At 42.6% G+C, this 20612-nt stretch overlaps 2 protein-coding genes and 1 long non-coding RNA gene across 5 annotated transcripts; 1 reads left to right on the top strand and 2 right to left on the bottom strand.

The window, feature by feature from the left end:
* Positions 1-70: 70 nt before the first annotated feature.
* On the bottom strand, positions 71-2620 carry hspa13 (heat shock protein family A (Hsp70) member 13). The gene is made up of 5 exons (XM_086035037.1): positions 2437-2620; positions 1943-2283; positions 1578-1791; positions 1322-1489; positions 71-1123 (listed from the first exon to the last, which is right to left on the bottom strand). Exons 1-5 carry the CDS (start codon positions 2570-2572, stop codon positions 561-563), a joined length of 1422 nt encoding a protein of 473 aa, XP_085891163.1. The 5' UTR covers positions 2573-2620; the 3' UTR covers positions 71-560.
* A 1026-nt stretch (positions 2621-3646) lies between these two features.
* On the bottom strand, positions 3647-19045 carry samsn1a (SAM domain, SH3 domain and nuclear localisation signals 1a). 3 transcript variants are annotated; one of them, XM_086035354.1, is made up of 15 exons: positions 18916-19045; positions 16378-16533; positions 15997-16043; positions 14914-14954; positions 14602-14688; positions 14216-14310; positions 13657-13780; positions 12895-13304; positions 9085-9165; positions 7831-7959; positions 7640-7739; positions 6959-7110; positions 6629-6868; positions 5763-5910; positions 3647-4440 (listed from the first exon to the last, which is right to left on the bottom strand). In XM_086035354.1, exons 1-15 carry the CDS (start codon positions 18937-18939, stop codon positions 4286-4288), a joined length of 1989 nt encoding a protein of 662 aa, XP_085891480.1. In that variant the 5' UTR covers positions 18940-19045; the 3' UTR covers positions 3647-4285. The 3 variants fall into 3 exon arrangements, with proteins under 3 accessions (XP_085891480.1, XP_085891482.1, XP_085891481.1); XM_086035356.1 differs by having other exon boundaries at positions 12895-13301; XM_086035355.1 differs by having other exon boundaries at positions 14602-14685.
* LOC147144377 (uncharacterized) lies at positions 6553-8204 on the top strand. Its single transcript, XR_015087431.1, has 2 exons — positions 6553-7415; positions 7821-8204. It is a non-coding gene; the product is annotated as an uncharacterized LOC147144377 (long non-coding RNA).
* Positions 19046-20612: the final 1567 nt, after the last annotated feature.

Raw genomic sequence — 20612 nt, 5'->3', positions numbered from 1 at the left:
AAACGGTATGCTGGCAAGAAGACTGCGGTTGTGTTTGTGACAGGCACACCAAGTAAAGCAAAGCATTTCCTTATGATAAATAGACATCAGTTTTTAATTTATTAAATTACACTGATATTCAGGTGAGGGTGGGGGGGTGGGGGCAGATGTATGCACTTCATGACAGTTGCCAATGTCCCCATTGGGTGTTGAACCGACAACCCTGCGGTCCGGTCCCCCTTTAGCCAAGTCCATACACTTCCTGAGATTCTTCATTCCTGCCGATTTGGCCCTTTGATGTGGAATCGAGCCACTGAGACAAGAGTGGGCCAACTACGTTCTGGTCATTTCATAGCTTTCAGATGAAGACTGCTTTAAATCGTGGTTGGAATTCCAATCACAACAAACGGGAAGGCCAGAAGGAAAGAAAGCATTATTGCCCTGAGCCCTTTTTATAGCTTGAGCGCCAGCGCGTCTGCAGGTCACTTGAAGTCAATGTTATCGTTCTCATCATAGCCCGGTTGTCAGCGTCTCCAACGAAGTACATTCAGGCGGGTCCCCGCACTGTCCCGGTTTGTCGACTAGTTGAAGTTGGTCTTCCGAAGTTGCCTGTTGGGGATCTCGATGGCGCTGACTTGTAACGGCCACGATCCGCCCACGATGCCGGCCTGGAGGGCCACGCCCGTCACCACGGCAAGGTCGGGGTCCACCGAAGTGTTGGGCTCCTTGCCGAAAAACTCGGCGATGAGCCGGCGGATCCGCGGAATCCTGGTGGAGCCGCCCACCAGCACGATCTCGTCCACCTGGTCTTTGTCCAGGCGGCCCTCGGCGAGCACCGTCTCCACCGGGGCCAAGATCTTCCGGAAGAGGTCCTCGTTGAGCTCCTCGAAGAGCTCGCGCGTGACCGCCGCCTCGAAGAGCGTCGGCTCCGGGGCCGAGTCGTCACGGGCGAGCAGGCGGAGCGGCACCCTGACGGTGGCGCTGGCCTGCAGGGTGAGGTCGATCTTGGCCGCCTCCACGGCCTGGCGGAGGCGATGGAGGTCCTCTTTGAGAGTGGGCACGACGCCGAATTCCTGTCGCACTCGCTCTGTGGCGTACTGCAGTAACCTCTGGCTGAAGTCTTGACCGCCCAGCTTGTTGTTCCCTGCAGGAATGCACGATTTGAGCACAATTAGCAGGGATCGACCGATTATCGGCCGGGACGATTTATCGACCGGTTATCGATTATTGGCCGGGCCCGACTATCAGGCAGACCGATTTATCAGCCAGGACCGATTAATCGATTATCAGCGCCGATATTCTGCGTTTTGACGAATATCCTGAGGTAGAGAGAGCATTTTACCAGCCATGGCTCTGGTGAAGAACATGCCACCCTGTTTGTTGAGCAGAGACACGTCCAAGGTTCCTCCGCCGAGGTCCACCACCAGCACGCTGAAGACGTCCACCTTGTGAAGTCCGTACGCCATGGCCGCCGCCGTCGGCTCGTTGATAACACGCAAGATCTCCAAGCCTGTGAGTCGGTTTGTCAAATTAGTCATGCGACTGAGAATGATATCAAAATCATGAAGGATGGTGGTTGTTGTTGTTTTACGGCGGACCAGCGAGGTTGGCCGCTCTGATCGTGTACTCCCGCTGCCTCTCGTCGAACTCCGCGGGCACCGAGATGACGGCTTTGTGGACGGGCACGCCCAGCTGCCGCTCGGCCATCTTCCTCATCGTCAGCAGCAGCCGAGAGCCGATGAACTCGGGCGTCACCGTGAATGTGACGTTGGTGGTGATCGCAAACTCGGCACTCCCGTTGTTGCAGATCACCTGGAAAAAAGTTTTGAAAATAAACCTGTAAAATGCAGCATAAAGCTAAAGCGTCACTCGCAACCCGCCGCATGCCACCCTGACTGTTATTTTTTTGGGGACGATAACGTCCTATTGGAGTCACGTGAGCTCGGTCACGTGTCCAAGTCACCTTGAAGGGATAGCGGCTGCTCTCCTGCTCCAGCAAATGCGGAGTAAAGATCTTCCCGATGAATCGCTTGGCGTCATAGATGGTGTTGCGGGGGTTGTTGTCGGCCACGTCCACGGCATCGTGCCCAGCCAGCACTGTTGTGTTGGTGAAGGAGACAGCGCTTGGGATGCTTTTCCTGCCCTCCTCGTCTGCGATCACCTCCACCTCGCCGCTGCCGGGGTGGAACACGCCCACGGAGCAAAAAGTGGTGCCCAGGTCCAGGCCGATCACTTTGGGCTTAGGTGGAGGTAAGTACTGCTGACCCAAATAACCAGCCAAGAACAGAGCCAGGATCATCGATCCTGCAGTCAACATAAACAGCGATATTAGCACGCCCCTTTTCATTCGATTAGATTAGATTTGATGAACGTACATATCCGCAGGCAGACAGACAAAGATAGACATATAGGCAGGCAAATACTTTATTCATCTAAGTCGGTTATTTTTCGACTTACCAATTATTGACATTTCTCCTGCCATCGTCACGTCCGTTTGCAAATCCGCCCCCAGTAGAAATGACCAGAAGCGGTTGTTAACACCACTGAATTGGTACTTGTTACTGTCAATTTTGCCCAAAAGACGATGCGACATTCGCACTTCCTACTAAATACACGTCAGCACTGCATTTGTGTTGCGCGGGATGCTGGATAATGTAGTCAGAGAGCCGCACTGTCAACGGGGATAAGGGCGACAGGAATTGTCGTTTAGTACTACATTTCCCAGAATGACATGCGAGACGCTCGCGTCATCAAATAGAGGACTCGCTCCTATTTGTCACAAACGCACTTTTGATATTTGTTCATCATCATCGTTAAATAATGCAGTAACAGTAATGAAATAATAATGTTTTGAAATTATTACGTATGTATTTGCAGAGCGAAAGTATATCCTTCTTTTTAAGAAATAAGTGTATTTTTAAATATAATAAATATATTTAAATTATTAAATGTACTGCAGCGATGGTGAGGCCGTGCACATAGTTCCCAGGATATTTTCCAGCACTCCTTGTAAATAGTTGTTGCTCTTTATTTGCTCTGTTGTGACTGTGTTTGAAAGACAGTCGTGGAACTTTGTGGTCTCTCTCGCAACCCTCCGGCCACCCCATATTTATGGAATTTAGGTATCTAATCTTTAGACTCAAATGTTAGATTCTTAATCATTGTCAATCAAAAGGATTTATTTCACATGAGATCAGGCAAATAACATGGCTAAAAATGTTCTAATTGTTAAAACAAATATTATTTTGTAAGCAATTTTAATCCAAAGTGTTTACAGTATCATCGTGAAAATAAATGTAATTCCTTTCACAGTTACGCTTTGCACTTACTTTATTGTCATTTTAATTCATATTAATTCAGAGTTTCCAGTATTCAATTCAAACATTCAATTATTTGTTAGTAATAGTCTTAAAAGTTCATTTAAAATGTATTTATTTATACAGATTTTAACTGTTAATTCAAAATGGTTATAGTATTTCAACAAAATAATGCATTCTGAATTATTCAACATGTTTTAAATTAGTTTGGGAGAATTTCTATTTTTACCTCATTTGTACAAATACAAATGTTGATTTTATCGAAACAAATATATTGCTATTATGGTTTTGATTTGCATGAATTCAAAGCGTCTCCGGTACTGTAATAACAACAATAACGACAATCTCAATTAGACGGTTGGCAGTGTTTATTAATTGTTATTTACATAAATATTCACATGAATACACTGTTTCCTCCCTCTGCCATTCAGACAAGCATATTTAACTCCCTGCATAGTATACAGCAGCAGCAGCAACAGCAACTTTATTTATATAGCACGATCACAACAGCTGCAGCTGTAACAAAGCGCTCTCCAGACAGTAACGTATATATATACAATATAAGGCAACTTTGGAATTTATACATCATCCAAATACCATGCCGAAAAATCGTCCACTTTATTCAATCATTTTTTTGTCACTTTATTCATAGAAAATGAAAGTCACAAAGGTGGCAACATATTTAAAGGATGCATTAAGGGAGTTTCTAATGTGATAAAGCATAAAGAAGTACAAGTACTGAATGATTTTCAATAAAAAATAAATACAATAAAGTGGTGATTTTGAACAAAATGTCACACAAATGACTCCACCTAGAAATTAGAATTGCATGTTGATTATTGTAACAAACAGCTGCTCAGGATATCACCCCGAGTCAAGAGAAACTCTGTCCGCCGTGACGCGAGTTGCGTACGAACCGTTTGCGAATATCGAGGAGGGTCCGCATCTTTTTTTTTTTTCTTTTTTTTTTTTTACATTAAGTGAAAATGTTAAGAAGCCACGGCGTCTGTGAGCTGCTCTGCGTCGTCCTTGCCGTCCGAGCACTCGGACGGGATGAAGCAGCCCGAGTCCCTTGGACAGTCGCTGTCTTCCTCCTGTGGACCACCGGGCGATTTGCTCTCGTCCGCATCTCTGACATCATCGCCTGCAGGCACAAAAGTCCAAATTTGACTCCCAAACGGCCACTCGGGAAAGCGGTTCAATGATGCGACAAGCACAAGTTGCTTTTGGATGTTTGCCCTCTGTGACTTCCATCCATCCATTTTCTAAAATGCTTTAGTGCTTGCCTTCATTAAGGTTACAATTTTTGCCAATTTTAGTGATTATTGACCATTGTTGATTTTCTCTTTCATTTGAAAAAATAAACAAAATTCCAAGTGTAATTCAGAATATCATCGCGGTAAAAAAAAAAAAAAAAAAGTCATAAAATAAAACCAGTATACTACGCATTTACGCATTTAAAAGTGTCACCTGGTTCATTACTTTTGGTTAAACAAAAAAAAAAAAAAACACAGTAACAGCAAGAACAAAGTGCAAGAAGAAATAAAATCATTGATTTCAAAATAACTCATAATGTCAAGCAAATACTTCATAATGATGATGATGATAAATTAATGAAGTAACTGAACAGAGTCACTGGAAATAAGGTGACAAAACACAGTCTCACAAACAAATAGAAACAAGGGGAAAATGTCCAAATCTTTAGTAATGGAAAAAAAATATATATATATATATATATATATATATATATATATATAAATGGAGTCACATCTGATTAAACAACCGAGAAGGACCGACAAGCTGCCATCTGCCAAACAATGACCTTTATTTAGCCTCGGTCACATCTGCTCGGTTGGGTTCAGTGTGGTAAAACAACAAGCGAGGCTTAATTTAACCCGGCAGTTTTTGTTCTCTCTGAAAACTAACGATGGATATTTTTGGCTTTCTGCTTTGCGAGAGCTGAGAAAGAAAGAAACCCCTTCTGGCCTCTTCAGCACTTTCTATGTGACTAGCAGGAAGTCACCGCTTAAGAGTTCCTGTAAAGACTTGAAACGTCATGGCTTCTATCTGGCCTTTTACATTTGAAGGTGTCAAAAACATTTCCAACTAACCGATGGGGGAAGTTTGAGAGGTTCTTTATTAGAGTGATTAAAATCTTGTGGGCAACCTTTTTCCTCTTAGTCCTCTGAGGGTCATACTCAATGTGTGAAGAAATATGACACCGCCGATGTTTACCGTTACGGTGTGCTGTATATTGTGAGCCTTTTTGGAGTGAAATGTTTCGGAGCATTTTTGTTAGAACAGATTCTCTGATGTTTCGATATATAATATACGTGCATTTAATCTTTGAGAACAGTTTGTTCTCATTTTTTAAATCACAAGAAGGGCGTGTAGACTTTCTATATGGACAGAGATAGATTGCTAAACTATTGAATAGACTTTATTCCGCGTGTGTTGTGTGCTGACCTTCTGAGTAGTGACACTGGGAGGCGGCAAGCAGCTTGCTTCTGTGCTCGGGGTCGTTGACGTTGAGCTCGATGAGGTGTTTCTCTTGTAGGTGGGCGAGGTCGTCCACCGTCTGGTAGCCATTGAGCAGCAGGGCAGAGGCGTACTCCTGCGAGAGGCAACACTTGCAAATTATATTGTCAAAAGTGAATCGTGGCATTAAAAAGGGGCAAACACTTGCCGCCGGCCTAGTTGCGTTACGAGCATGTGCGGCACTACATCCAGCAGGTGGCGCTGTGCCGAAGGCAAGCCTGTTACTTTCAATATTTCTTCACCTATGGCATTTGCATCTTTTGGAAGGTCTGCCTTTAAGTCTTTAAGGAAAACTCAATGATATGACGACATCACGGTTTTTGTAGGAATTCCTTTGAGGAGGAAGGCAACCCCAAAAAATGATTTGCAATCATATGTTCTATTGTTCCGTCACTAGTCTAAGCATCGCATTCTGATCAATATTGCGTTTGTGGAGTATCAGTTTAAGGCAGCATAATCCACCCGTTTTTAGCCATTTCAGGTGGCGGCCATTTTGTCACGTCTGTCATCTGAAAATGACACCGCAGTGGATTTTACTGCTTAACTCGTATTCCACAAACGCGATATTAATCAGAAAGCCGTGTTTAGACTAGTGGGGCAGCATAGATCATATTCTTGCAAAGAACATTTTCGCGTTGACTTCTGCTTTAATTCTGTCTTACTTCCTGTTTCTCTCCTTGCCCTTTCCCTGCCCCTGCTTTTTCTTTCTTTCTTTCTTTCTTTCTTTCTTTCTTTCTTTCTTTCTTTCTTTCTTTCTTTCACTTTATACCAAATGTTAATGCAGACATCCTCACCTCCAGATTGAGTCGCTCCAGCAGCTCCAGCAACGTCTTGGGCCGAGGTCTTTTGCATAGTTTCTGTTGTCGTATCGTGGGAGCTTCGTCGTCGTCGTCATCGTCTTTTTCTTCTTGTTTTTCCTCCTCCTCCACCAAAACGTCCACATAGATGAACTTAAAGTTTCCGACCCTGTTGTTGAGCATGCCCGTCCAGATGCCCATTGGAGGCTTACTGATGATGCTGATAATGTCACCAGCCTGGAATATGGATGGAAATCAAACATTTGGATCAGACTTAAGTTGTGCACAAGCCATATACAAGTACAATTATCATGACACGCATCTGACCTTAAGTTTGAGAGAGTCTGTGTCATACGGGCTGGGGACAAAGTCCGTGTGGACACGGGCTCTGCCACAGAACTGACCCTGATAGGAACCGTCCTCCTCCAACCTCAGACTGTCCCTCTGACCAGAACCATTGGACTCACTGGTAACCCCACCTGAAGCAACAATATGCATAAAGCAAGTCTCATCACATAGTCTGCTCTGCATATCAATGTACCATTAACAGGGCAGATTTGACACATTCAATATGGCGGACATGTTTACGTTTTTGAGCAACTGCAATGGCAACACATTTTATTTTATTTTTTTTTTCCAATGGCAATACACATGCCAGACCACAAGATGACGCTGTGACGTTGTAATAGAAACACCGAGCGCAAGTGCACCATCTGCTCGTCTTCGTAACTGAAAGAATTTTGGCCCCTTAATCGGCATACATACGTCAAATATGAAGACTTTGGTGAGTAATACAACTCTACTGGCGACGGTAGTTGTGTCACAACAGTTCATTTAGTTGAGTAAGTGCCCCAAAAAATAGTACACATCTGTGTTCCGCCATTTAACTGTGATGTGTGACGTACATCGCTTATGCCAGAGGTTTTGCGCAGTAAAATAAAACAAAAACTGTCGTGTTGGAAGTTAATGTGCTGTTTTACAACTGGTAAAATATGATTATTTGCGTACTTGAGGAACTTTGGCCGCTGTAAAGACTTTCCAAAGAGTTGCTGGCCCTTGTCGAGTTTTTTTCAGGTGCAGGTGTCGTCTCTGTCTCGGTGTCATCACCCTGTCACACATAAACGAAGAAAATGTTCATTAACCTTCATTTGTGAATAGTTCAGTTAACTGCCCGAATTCTGCTTTTCAGGAAAGCTCACCATCTCTTCAGAGAAGGACTTGGCATGTTTTTTGCCCATTTTTCTGCGCATGGTCAATGAAATGGCTTTCATTTTCTTCCCAATTCCCGCCGACTTGTTTGGCTCCAAGCTCTCACTTTCTTCGGGGAGCTGTGAAAAAAGTTTTGTGAAAATGTCTCAATTTTACACACACTCTGCAATCCAAATGTACTAAAACCTGTGAAAATATGTTCCCCAGATAACATGTTGAGTTTCTCCCTCTTAAAAAAAAAAGCAAAATCTGATTTGCCAAATTAGTCGCTATATTAAGTGACTTTTCGGATTATTATTTATCATTTACTGTTTGTAAAGTGCTTTGTTATGAAATGCGCTATATAAATAAAATTGTAGGTCAATAGCGGAGTTAGTTTTACTTTCACATCAGCTGTGACATGTAGTTTGACTGTGTTGAATTCTGAAACATTTCAAATGTTAACCTATTAAGTATCACCTTTTACATGTTTCGACTAAACTCAATTATTTTCTGTTATGCCCTCGCTGTGAAGAAAAAAAACATTTTTCACTCCACCTAAACCCTCCGCTGCAACTATAAATCGTATCATTTGTTGAAAAAAATGTTGTAAGGGCACCTCTGCCTCACATTGTATCCTTATTGACATTAAAGAAAACTAAAAAGTAAAGGACTATAGATCAACTTACAACAAATAACTTTACTAACATGTAATTTCAGTCTGTCACAGAAAAAAAATTGTAGTTTGCCTGTAATAAATAACAAATGAGAGGGCTACTGCCACCTACTGTAGTGGATGTGCAATTACAATTTATACAATTGACTCTAGTATGTCAATTAAAAAAACATGTTTCGCCCCAAGGTAGGCCCGCACCACTATTTGAGAAGGACTGGACTGAAGGGACATTTTTATTTTCATATTATTGGTAATGAAAATAATATTCAATTATTTCTGTGGAAATTGATACACGTTATTTTTCATGGGTAAGGGGGGGGGGGAACTTGCCTGAAAACAAAACTTTTCAAAGCTTGTTTGGTGTTGGGAGAAATCAAACAAATCCCAGGAAGGAAAAATGACAACAAGCATTTGTTTTGGATAATGTAATAATGATGAATAATAATTTCATCAAGCAAAAAGGCAGGAATAAATCAATTGATTTTTTTTCTTTTATTGATTTTTTTAACGGGAAAAAGTTTTTTTTTTTAAATATATATATAATTATTGACAGCCTTTACAGCCTGACTGAAAAGTGAAATATACAAACCATATTTGTTCCATTCTCTTTGGCTTTGTCTGGAGATGGATTAGGTCTCAAACCCTCAAACCTCCCAAAGCTTGTGGAGCGCTGTGGAGGACATAAAATAGTATTAATATGGTTTTGTGTGGGGTTTTTTTTTTGTATTGGTGCCATTGTCAAAACAATCGCTCTTAAAATGTGACGACTATGAACACCGTTGTTGGATTGCACTGTATCATGCGGAGGTGTTTCTAAAATGTTGCAGTTCTTCAGAACTTGTTACCATTTAAGAGGTGTTCAATACTGCTACTATTGGATGTGCTCGGATTGCGCAGGCAGGTGCCAACTGTTGTGGCAGATGAGTATATATGAAGTAACACATTGTCGTGACAAGTATTTATGTAATATGGTAAGCAGAGTAAAGCCATTACGCACTCGTCACGCTTGCTTCCCTTTCTCTCCTTGTTATTTTCCAGCCCCAATTTTCCATAAAACTAATGTCATTATAATCTCTCCCAAACCCTCTGTCATCTGCACAACAGAGCGGCGAATAATTATATAAACCAAGTAATCCCTGGGAAAATCCTGGGTTAAATATGAGCCGCCCGCTCCTCGATAGTCCTCTGTGGATTGATTTAATGCCGCGACGGGGCTGAACGACATCCTTGCTGTCCAAAAATACAAACAGGCCAGTCGGAGGCTTTCACCCTAATGTGAATTGAATTGTCTGATTTTGCTTCATATAAAAAAAATTTTTTTTAAATGAGGAAATACAAGAACGCAACTAAATGATAACCGTTTTTTTTTTCCTTATATTGTCAAAAATCATTGGTAGAATTTGAATACACTTGATTTCCCGAAGGTATATTGCATTAATAGTGTCACCTCCTACCTTTGGTTTGCTGCTCTTTGTTTTGTCGGACACGTTGGAAGCGGCCCTCTGCAACATTTTCTCGTTTCTTTTTGGTCTCCTGACTCTCAAGTGCGGACTGACGCTGGGGCTGCGCGAGTGTGCGTCTGACTTCCTTGCAACACACAGGGTGTGAAGCAACCGACTTTGTGTCTGTCATTGCAGAAGCGCTTTTGAAAGGGGGAAAATTGAGGCTTTACGGCCCCGCTCGACTTAAAAAACATTGACACCACATCCAGGAAGAGTCGCATTTAGTTTTGAGTTAAAAGAAGCGACGTGACGTCGCAGATAGCAGCAGTCGAAGTTGTTTTGGTTTTACTGCGGTTCCACGCTAATGCGGTATTTCGTCTTTTTGCAGTTTCAAACATGATGACGGAAATTCTTAATGTGGGATAAACCCCTTGAGATGCAACGTCTCTTTTGCGAGGGGGTCCCGTTGTTGAGTTATTTATAACACTACAACTGACTTCAACTGCCCCCCCCCCTTGCCCCACTTGGGAAAAATGTAGTAGTCCTCAAACTAGCATTGGGGGAACAAATTGAGGTTACATTATGCCTGAAGATTTGAAGTTTCGTCTGTATTCATTTCTTAATGTTGGGCTTTGCTTTTGAGGAAGTGCTGCCGCTTGAAGTGGTAACTTTGTTGTGTCGAAATCCATTCCCGTCTGTCACTTGTTACTTGTTGGGCCTTCTCCTTTTATGAATCGTATGACACACTTGAGGGTTTTCACAGTGGGATGGAAAAAAAAAAACACGTGCCGGTGTCCACAGCAGATGACATTGCATTTCAATCACTCACTCGTTGCAAGCAGGGAATTCTAAAGACAAAACGCTTGCTTAATCCCTGCCTGCCTTTTCAATCAGACGCAAATTGCTGTCAATCAAGATTACGGTTTCAATTTTTTTTCCCACGCTGACCCACAGGGCAGCCGTTTTGTTTACAATTGTTGTGGCTGTTTTTCTATTGTGTCTTTTTGAACTTTGTGTCTGAGCATGACTTGGAATCGGCCTCCCTAAACATATTAACCATGCATGCACAAGACTCGAAATAAAATGTTTCATACAGCAGTTTGTGAGGCAAAATTTAAAAGAAAAAAAAAAAAATCATGTCGCTCACCTAACGCGGGTAGTCGGCGGTCGAGCGGGCTTGGTGCTACCTGCGCTACGCCGGCTAGCTAGCAACGAGCTTCGGCTGGCTTCTAGTGCGTTGAGTGTACTGCACTCTTCAATTAAGTATTGCCACTTCAATTACTGCCAGTAACTTTCAGACTTGCATACTATTTTCAGTGCAAGTATTTCATACATACGTAGCTCTACCTCATATGTATTTGCAGTGGGGGGGGAAAAAAAAAACTGAGCGTTTCCTTCTCTTGCATGGCCTTTTGACAAATGCTTCCTACCGCACACGTCTGCACGGTTTCACATACATGGGCCTACATATTTTCTGTTGACCTGAAAAGCCACTTTTCAGATACAAAACAAGTCTTCAATGATTCTCAGGAGGCGCTGCGTTTCAAACGTTCTAAGGATCAGTGACACTATAGCTTCTATAGGGATCTTGTCATCTATCTGTGGCGATCATCCTAGTCATTGTAAACAATCGCCCCACAAGTCTTGTTAAGCCGCAGAAAACGTGGCAAAGAGGACGCACGTGCCCAACCGGGAATTCTCATCAAGGGTCTTAAATTGGTAAAGATGTCAAACAAACGCATAAAGCTCTGACCTCTGAGGTCAGTCTGTCAGTACTTAGACAACGTCGAAGCTGATTGATCTGGATCTTGCATTAAAGCGGAAGTCAACCCAAACATTTTTTTTTTTTTCAAGAATATGTTTTATGCAAGGCCACTAGTCTAACCACGGCATTCTGATCAATATTGCGTTTGTGGCTAATGTGTGAGCTAATCCACCCGTTTTTAGCTAGCTCAGGGGGCGGCCATTTTGTCACTTCTGTCGACTGAAAATGACATCACAGCTGCTCAGGTAACGACCAATCACGGCTCAGCTTTAGAAAACAGGCGAGCCGCGATTGGCCGTGCCCTGAGCCCTGGGTAGTTGTGATGTCATTTTCAGTCGACAAGAAATGACAAAATGGCCGCCCCATGAGATGGCTAATAACGGGTGGATTTTGCTGCTTAACTCATATTGCACAAAAGCACTATTAATCAGAATGCCGTGTTTCAACTAGTGGGCTTGCTGGGAACATATTCTTCAAAAAATGTTCAACTTTAAATAAAGACATGAAGAGGTTAAGCTACAGAGTAAAAAAAAAAACTGTGGCTCACAGGATATTGGGTAAGGGGGCACACCGCATTCAGTAAATGTTGCCATGTTTCTCTCAAATATGAACGTTATATGAAGACAAAAATCACTCGTAGCCGCTAGTTTGCGTTAAACTGAATTTTGATGTGTTGAATGGATAACGTTCGGCAGGAAAGTACACATGGCAAATATTTGCGTTTGCAGTTGTAGTTGCCGTTTTCATTGTTCACCTTTACATTGTCATCAAGTTGACTTGCACCCCAGAGAGTTTTTGAGCAGCTCATGCTATTTGACTGTGCTTCATCCAAATAAAAGTGCACTTTCTCGCAATGTTTGGCTGCGGTATGGATAATGATGCCCTTAATTGATCAGACCTTCACCTGTGAAATTCAAGTATTAGAAATGAACTAGAAATTAATCGATCAGAAATGATTAGAAAGTAATTCCCTTGTGTTGTGTCTGTCTTCCAGTTCTCATTCAAACATCTTAGTGGGTGTCGCTGATATTTGGCAGTTTTTTTGGGGGGGGGGGGGGGGGGGGGGTCTATGGAGCAGTCCTGATCGAGCGTTATGACTGCCGCCTAGCAACGAGTGGCAGCAAACGTGACGTTATTACGAAAAAGCTCAAATATATGACTTGTGTTGTTGAATGCACTGCTGGAGACTTACGTTGGGTTCTGACAGATGCAAGTCGGTGACGGACCGCGTCACCTTTGGGGGAATCCGGGGTTTACGCTTGGTACCCGGGCCGCCTTCCTCGCCCGCCTGCCGTTCCATCTCCTTCTGGCGAGGGAGGCCGAAGTCATCGGAGTGCGCGCCGTACTCCGTGAGCGGCCTGCGGCATTTGTGCCGGACGGCGGCGCCCCAGGCGGGGCTGTTGTCAGCTGAGCCGCTCCATCGCCGGCTGTGCTGGTGAGTTGGTGTCGCACCGCCCGGCAGGCTGATGGGGTCGCTGCGGCGGCCCGGAGTTGTGTTTTCCTGCACGGGAAGCGTGCAGGACTTGCCCAGGTAGAGCCTCCCGTCGGACTCGTAGGGCGCAGCCAGGTGGTGTGGTCCCATTGGGGGGCTGGCGGCTCCTGCTGGGGAGTGAGGACAAGAGAAATATCCCGAGTTCTTAAACTGCAGGTCAAAGAGTAAGCTCATGTTAGCTTCCGTGTCATTTAGAGCCTTGCCTTGACAAATTTGACATATTTTGCTTATTGGTCTTCCAAAATGCATACGCCTAAATTCCCCGACCACGTAGCTGACATGGTACCTCGTAGTGCCTGCTTTGGACAGTTGTAATAATTAGTTGAGCCATGTTGGTATGTTGCAGTGGAAAAGGAACACTTATCGACAACATTGAGGCCCGCGCAGGATGTGGGTGGGGATTTATGGACGTGAATAATGTGGCGCTCTACTGAGTCGCATTTAGTTGTAAAACTTGATTACCTGTGCTATTGTAACTTTTCTTCGCCCCCTCTTTTCCACTCTTGCCAGCCGCTTTCTTGCCAGGTTTTTGGTTCCTTTTTGCTGCTTGTTTATATTCTGTTGCTGCTGCTTTGGCATTGATGTTCTGAAACGAGGTATAGAGAGACAACAATATATATATATGACAATCTTTATATATACATATAACTAATATGGCTGCTGCTCATGGCCTGGCTTTGTTTGCTTCTTACTGTTTTGAGCTTTAGCAGGAATGGACGCTAGGTGACCTGCCACAAGGGCTCTAAGCCCTTTCTCTTGCTCTGCCATGTGGCTCAGAGATTACACCGAGCAGTGGCGCTCTTTGGACCATCTGCACTGTATTAAAACCCAATCGGCATTTTTGTTCGATCTTCTGCGATTTTGCTCAGCAAAGACACACAGTTGCATTGCATCTAATTGCTTTTATTTGTGCGTTTATTTGAACAACTAGCAAAACATGGACGACCAATGACAAATTTGGACATTGGAACAGTTTAGTTTTAACAGGTTTGAAATAAACTGAAAATACAGAATGATTTACCTGGCTTGGGGAAATTTTGTCCCTTTTTTTGGTACCAGATTGATGAGCGGATTTCCCGCCTTTGTTGTCCCCCCTGTGCTTCGTCCTTTTCATCTCTGCAAAAAAAGAAACGTAATCAAAAGCAAATATAGCATATCATCACCGGAAACTGACATCCATCGATCCATTTTCGCTGCTCCTCATTTGGTGAGCTCGAAACTATTTTATTAAACTATTTTGCCCTGTTAATGTTGTCTATTTGTATTGATGATTATTCGGCATTGCAAAGCCCTGCACAGTTTGGGCCAAACTGTCTGCTAAAGATGGAGTGGGAGGGGAGCACCCTGCTGAGATCCCAAATGAACATTGGCCTATAGATCAGCTTAACCGATTTATTCCCTATTTACCTTCATTGTGATGGTTGGCGATGTGGACTAAATCTTCTGGGCTCTTGGCAGTCTTCCAAACCGTCGCATTATCGACGGCATTATCTGCTGAGCAGTGGGGGGGGGGGGGTTGCAAATCACAAATGTTAAGGATTTTAGTTGAAAAGTCGGGGTGAACTGAACGCGGGCAAAAGTGGAATGTCAGCAGAGTAGGCCAGTCAGTCAGAAAAATTGTCCACCCTTCAAGATTCCACTGGATTTAGATTTTTAACAATGTATAAAGAAAAGAAATTCACATCAGTTAAAAAAAAAAAAAATTAACAAAAGACTCACCCAGCGCCTCATTGTCTGATGCAGATTTGGATACTTGTGTTCTGAAAGTAAGATTCAATGAATTATATATTTTTTTAAAAATCATTTGCTAGTTTCATTGAATATTTTCGTGCGTAAATACAACCAAATATTTATTAGATGGCCTTCAAAAGGCCAACAAGGAGGCAAAGGAGTGGTTCTTAGAAATGAAGGTGCATCGGAGTCTGGCGACTAAGAAGGTGGGCTTTCAATCCGCTTAGTTCAACGATCCCAGAGCCATAATCCGCTTGATCTATTTTCTGCATTGGAAAAATGACATCTTCATAACTCGTCTTGTGCAATCAACAACGACTCGTTTCGATCAAGCTGTCAGTGTGCCTGCTGAAGGCCGCTTGCAGACAGATGAGGGAAGGATGCGCAGATCTTCGCGTCGCTTATCAAGAGCCTGTCGGCTGTGCTACGGGAAGGATTTACAGCATTGGCGTCAACCGAATGTAAACGTAGAGCCTTTCAAGCCATGTGGGGAAACCCCCTTTGGCTTGCACGTTTGCACGCACATCCCGCAGTTGAGGACGCTCGGGCAACGGGCCCGCATGCCAGGCTGGATTATGATTATGATTCACAATACAATTTAGCCTCTATCGTACAAGAGAAATATGTCGTAGATTTGATAGGGCTGTTTGATTATGAAAAAAAATATGAATCATGATTATTTGGGGAATAATTGAAATGACGACGATTCAAACGATCGTTTCTTTTTTTTTTTTTGGTTCAAAACAAGGAAATGTTAAAACGGAAAAAATATAAAGACAAATAAGTGTTAGTAATTTCCTTTTCGATCAAACAAAATCTACCAAATTAGGTATAACATTTTTAAAAACGGTACAAAATCTATAAAATTCAAGTATGATTTCCTTGTGCAAACAAACAGTGCATTGGATAGAATTGAATATTAATAATTGTTTTTTACGATTATGCCAATTCTGTAATCGTGGAGTGTAATCGTAATTCTAATTGAATTTCGATTAATTGCACAACCCTTAGCTTTGCCTTTGATGGCAAATTCTAATATGTTTTGGTAGCATGTAGGAATCGGAAGCTTACCTTCTTTTGGTTTTGTGGGCGCTGGTGCCTGGCCTCATTGTCATTTCCTAATGTAAAACATGACATCGTTCATGTTGCTTAAAGTCATATTATACTAGAGAAGTCTTGTATGTGTTGCACATATAATTATAATATGTCGCTACAGAGTACTGTGCAAAAGTCTTAGGCCGTCACCAGTTTTGCTGTTTTATTGGCATGTTTCTGTTCGTCATCCTTCATGAACCAGGATGTGGCCCGCAATTGACCTTGAAACAATCATGTGCTGAGTATAGCTTTCTTAAAACAAATCTAATTGGTGCTCCAAGACATTTGCACAGAGACGTCAATTCTTTGTGGGCTCGTGAACCTTCCAAATTCCACGGGCACTTGAACGCCTCTCACCATGGAAATGGACCTTCTAGAAGCCCCCCAGCTGGCGTCATCGTCGAGCAGGAGCGCCGGGCTGCACGAGCGGCTGGTGGAGCGGCTCGGGATGGGTTGAGGGGGGCTGTCGCCGGAGGTCTGGACAGCCTCATACAGGCTGTCCATTGAACCCTCCTGGTGTAAACACGCACACAAATCTTGGTCAGCCATTTTGGAACAGACTCACAGTCATTATAAGTGAATGTATACACAGAATTCATTTGAATTGGGTTTAGGTCTGGGTCTTTTCTCCTGATGAAGCCTTTTTTTTTTTTTTTTTTTTTTTTGATGACTTGGATGTAAGCTCTGCATCATTGACAGGTTGATAGGATTAGGGTTCTTCTTTAGCTTTTAGCCTAATGACAAGCCATTGCGCCCCAAAAAGTCCAATCATTTTTTTGGAAGAGTGAATGACTTGGGTTGGCAAAAGTGGCATTCGTGCCTTTGGTCGACACTTTGTGGAGTCATTTTAAGGTGGTTTATTTCCCCCAGCCACTCTAATTTATGAATGGATTTAATCTCGTCTGTGTGCTAAATCTGACCGAGTTTCAGCCATGAAGTACTCAGCGTGCACACCAAGCAGCTTTTAAAGGTTACACATGTGGGGAGGAGGGGTGTCGTAGTCGGGAAGTCATAGTGAATGATCAAGTAATCATTTTAGACGGTGGAGCACACACAACCGATTATATAATGCTGTTTTTTTTTTTTCTCTCTATACTGCTTATCCTCATTCGGTTTGGAGTTCAAGCCATTATCATTTGTGGAGTCTCAGCTCTGAGCATCCAAATTGTTAACCACAATAGTGCGCTCTACTTGTTCTTTGGCTTTCTGCGTTTTTGAGATGTGGATGCCAGTGATGGCGAGGCGGTGTGACAATAGCCATAGAATCATAAATGCAATGTAAGAAATGATCTGGCCGCTCAGTGCAATATGAGTCATACATTTAAAGTGGTGCCTTGACTAATGAGTGATGCTTGTAAATCAAAATACTCAAAACTTAAATCATCTTTCTTCACTGAAATGAGTGCAAATGCCATTAGTATTCATGTGCTCCTATTGGTCTCAGTAAACTGCAGTAACATTAGTCTTTTTTTTTTTTCTCTGAGGATAAAGAATATATGCCAATAAGTATTGTTGTCTACACGTGCAACCGGACAGTTCGTGTTCAAATCTCTATCGCTTAAGCAGCACTGCTATTCGTTAGCACGTCCGCGTTATTGCGTGTTGCGTTGTCTGTTAGCTTTTTAGAACACCTGTTTTCAACACACACCATGTAATTCTCTTTGCTTTATGTTTAGTTTTTTTGCAGATACTTTTGAACAGTGTGTTCGATTAAGGAGTAACACGAGACCAAGTATTGGATAGCGCACGGCTGCGTCACGCTAATGCCGCTCCAAATCGCTGATGTCGGAGTGGATCGAAATTCCTCCGAAGAGCTTTGAGTGTGGCTTAAAAATGTGTTTGGCTCCAGTTGTAACCAGTTTTTAACCCGCCCGTTTTATGACAAGGCCCACTTAAAGATGGCAATATGTTTCCTAGCCGCTGCAGCTATCTGCTCTGTAACAACTCATCGTTACACAACCCGAAAAGGTTATCCATCGCCGTTGCGTGCCTCCAATTTCCTGTCTCTATTAAAGCCAGTTTTCGAAAAACAATCGCGCACGTGACGTGGAGTAACACACGACAATCTAGCCAGAGGTTAGAGAGTAATCCTCATTATTGGTGCACAACCGTGTGCAACAGCATCTGCGCACAGATGTGTTGAGTCGCGTGCGCTCTGGGCCACAACATTAGGCACACCTAGCGTCGGCGCGCTCGGCTGTTAACCGAGATGAGGTGTGTGTGTGTGTGTGTGCTCGCCCAAGGATGAATACTTTTGACTTTTGCTGTTGTGTGACTGTATGGGTTGTCTCTATCTATCTCTCTTATCTATCCATCCATCCATTTACCTGTCTACCTATCAAAGTCTACAAAGACAAATGCCATAAGAAAAGTATTTCTCTTATACGTTGTCGTTTACGGTGTGCAAAATTTGTAATATTTGACACCTCTTGTAGCTACTCATTTTGTCCAATCACATCTTGGGAATAATAATAAACGTGTATGAACTGAAATAATAACATTTTTTTATGGCAAAGGCAATATCCTTCTCATTATTATTATTGTTGTTGTTGTTATGATCTCTGTAAGGATTTGCAATTAGAGATACATTTTGATCCCACTTTATTATGCAGTTGTACATAATGTGTGTGCTGCATCATTAGCGTGAGCGAACCCATTTAGCACTCTACAGTCATAAGAATACAATCATATACACACACACACACTCACACAAAAATCTAGATATTCAGTCGTAAACAATAGCTTTAAAAAAAAAACCAAAAAAACAACAACATACAGCAGCAGTCGTTCCCTTCCCATGCCGCATGCCCAATTTTAAATGCAACACTTCCTCAATCACAAAAGCGATCACATAACACACACATACACGTGCAAACGAGGTGGTACGCTTCTTACCAATGAAAAGCAGAAGAGGTTCATGTTGCGTCCCGATGGCAGCCAAGCAGCGGAGCGAGCGTCGCATTCACTACAACCCGACTCAGTCTGAGTCCAGGCAGGGTGGCCGGCCGGCCGGCCGGCTGCTGTCTTGTCAGATTAATACCGCAGTGAAATCCCTCCTCTAATCCAATAGAATAGATGGACCATCATTACTCGAGCTAGCAGATGAGGCATATTTTGACAACACACGCACACCCCTCATGCAAGTAACTACTGGAGGTGCTTTTGGACCTTTCACCATTCTTCCTCAAATAGCCACTTGTTGATTTTTCTTTTTTTATTTATTTATTTATTTTAACTTTTCGTCTGACCAAGGGCATTCATTGCTAACCACAATACATACCTGATGACAGAAATAATAAAATTCATAGTAAAATGTCAAATGTTTAAAGAAGCAGAACAGTTATTGATAAATGAAATGATTTTAACGCTCTTAATAATGTATGATATTTGATGGTATGCATTATAAACGGATGAATCCCTTCTCAATGGTGTGAAGACAAAAAGGTCAAACAATTTGCTCATATGAAAATGATACATATTGCAACCATAACTTATTTTGTTCATTGCTGTGCATGCTGAGAGTCACTATTCATATTTTTTTACTTGAAGTCTGTGAAGTGAAAGTAAGACTTCAATTAGCACAATGAAAAATATTCATATTTCTTGTGCTGTATACTATGTATGTAACAATTAAAAAGTAAAAGTCCCTCAGCATATTATTAGATCATATTAATTAATTGAATATATTAATGTACAAAAACAGTGTACTGTAGTTTAAGGTGTTCTCTGTGAATTCCATTTTTATTAGATGTCATGTGCACATTTGTGTTTACTAATCCTAAATATTTACTTTTGCGCAATGATGACGTCCTTTGACAATATTAGACAAACCAATAATAATGCGTCTACCAACAATGATTGTTGTTAAATATTGCATTATGTATGCATGCAGTGGTGTAAAATAATCATTCACGGGGATTTCTTCGGATATTCCATTGCCACTATCAAGACTGCCGTTATTATTCATTTCATGTTAATTATGCATATTAGTGCATTGCGTCCTCAGTGTTGGCAGACGGTGACTTTTAAAACTGGATGTGTGGGGAAAAACATGATGCCAAGACTGAGGCAGCACTGTATTGTTCAAAAATGGATGGATGCATTTTTGTCCACATGAACTAATATGAACCACTTTACACGTGTGGAGCAAAGGTTACTCCTCCACAGCTGCCCATTAATCCATCCAACCTTCACCTCTGCAGTCTGAGCTGATCGAATGAGGAGAAGAAGCAGCTGGACAGATTAACACATATGACCCATATTTGCACGCCGACCACCGCGCGCGCGCACACACACACACACGCGCGAACCCGTATGGGATAATGTGTGACGCCGATGCCAAGTGTGAATCCACTTTGCATATTAGAATCAACGCCGAGGTCAGTTTGTGTGTCAGCTGAGGACACATTTATGGGAGTGACACGGTTATTACTATGGAAGTGTCACCGATTGTTCTCCCGAATTCAGTCATTCCTCACCATAGAGGCTGTTACGCAACACTGACGTCAATTCTGTGTTGGTGTCTTGGTTCACTCCAGTTTAGCAAGCGCAATACACCGACAAAAAAAAAAAGGTCTTGATTACGGATTGCG

The sequence above is a fragment of the Filicampus tigris genome, chromosome 7 (assembly GCF_054856515.1).
Source record: "Filicampus tigris isolate MCC_2025a chromosome 7, RoL_Ftig_1.0, whole genome shotgun sequence".
Lineage (NCBI taxonomy): Eukaryota > Metazoa > Chordata > Actinopteri > Syngnathiformes > Syngnathidae > Filicampus > Filicampus tigris.
The sequence above is the reverse complement of the archived record's forward strand: the minus strand, read 5'-3'. Positions and strand labels throughout refer to the sequence as shown.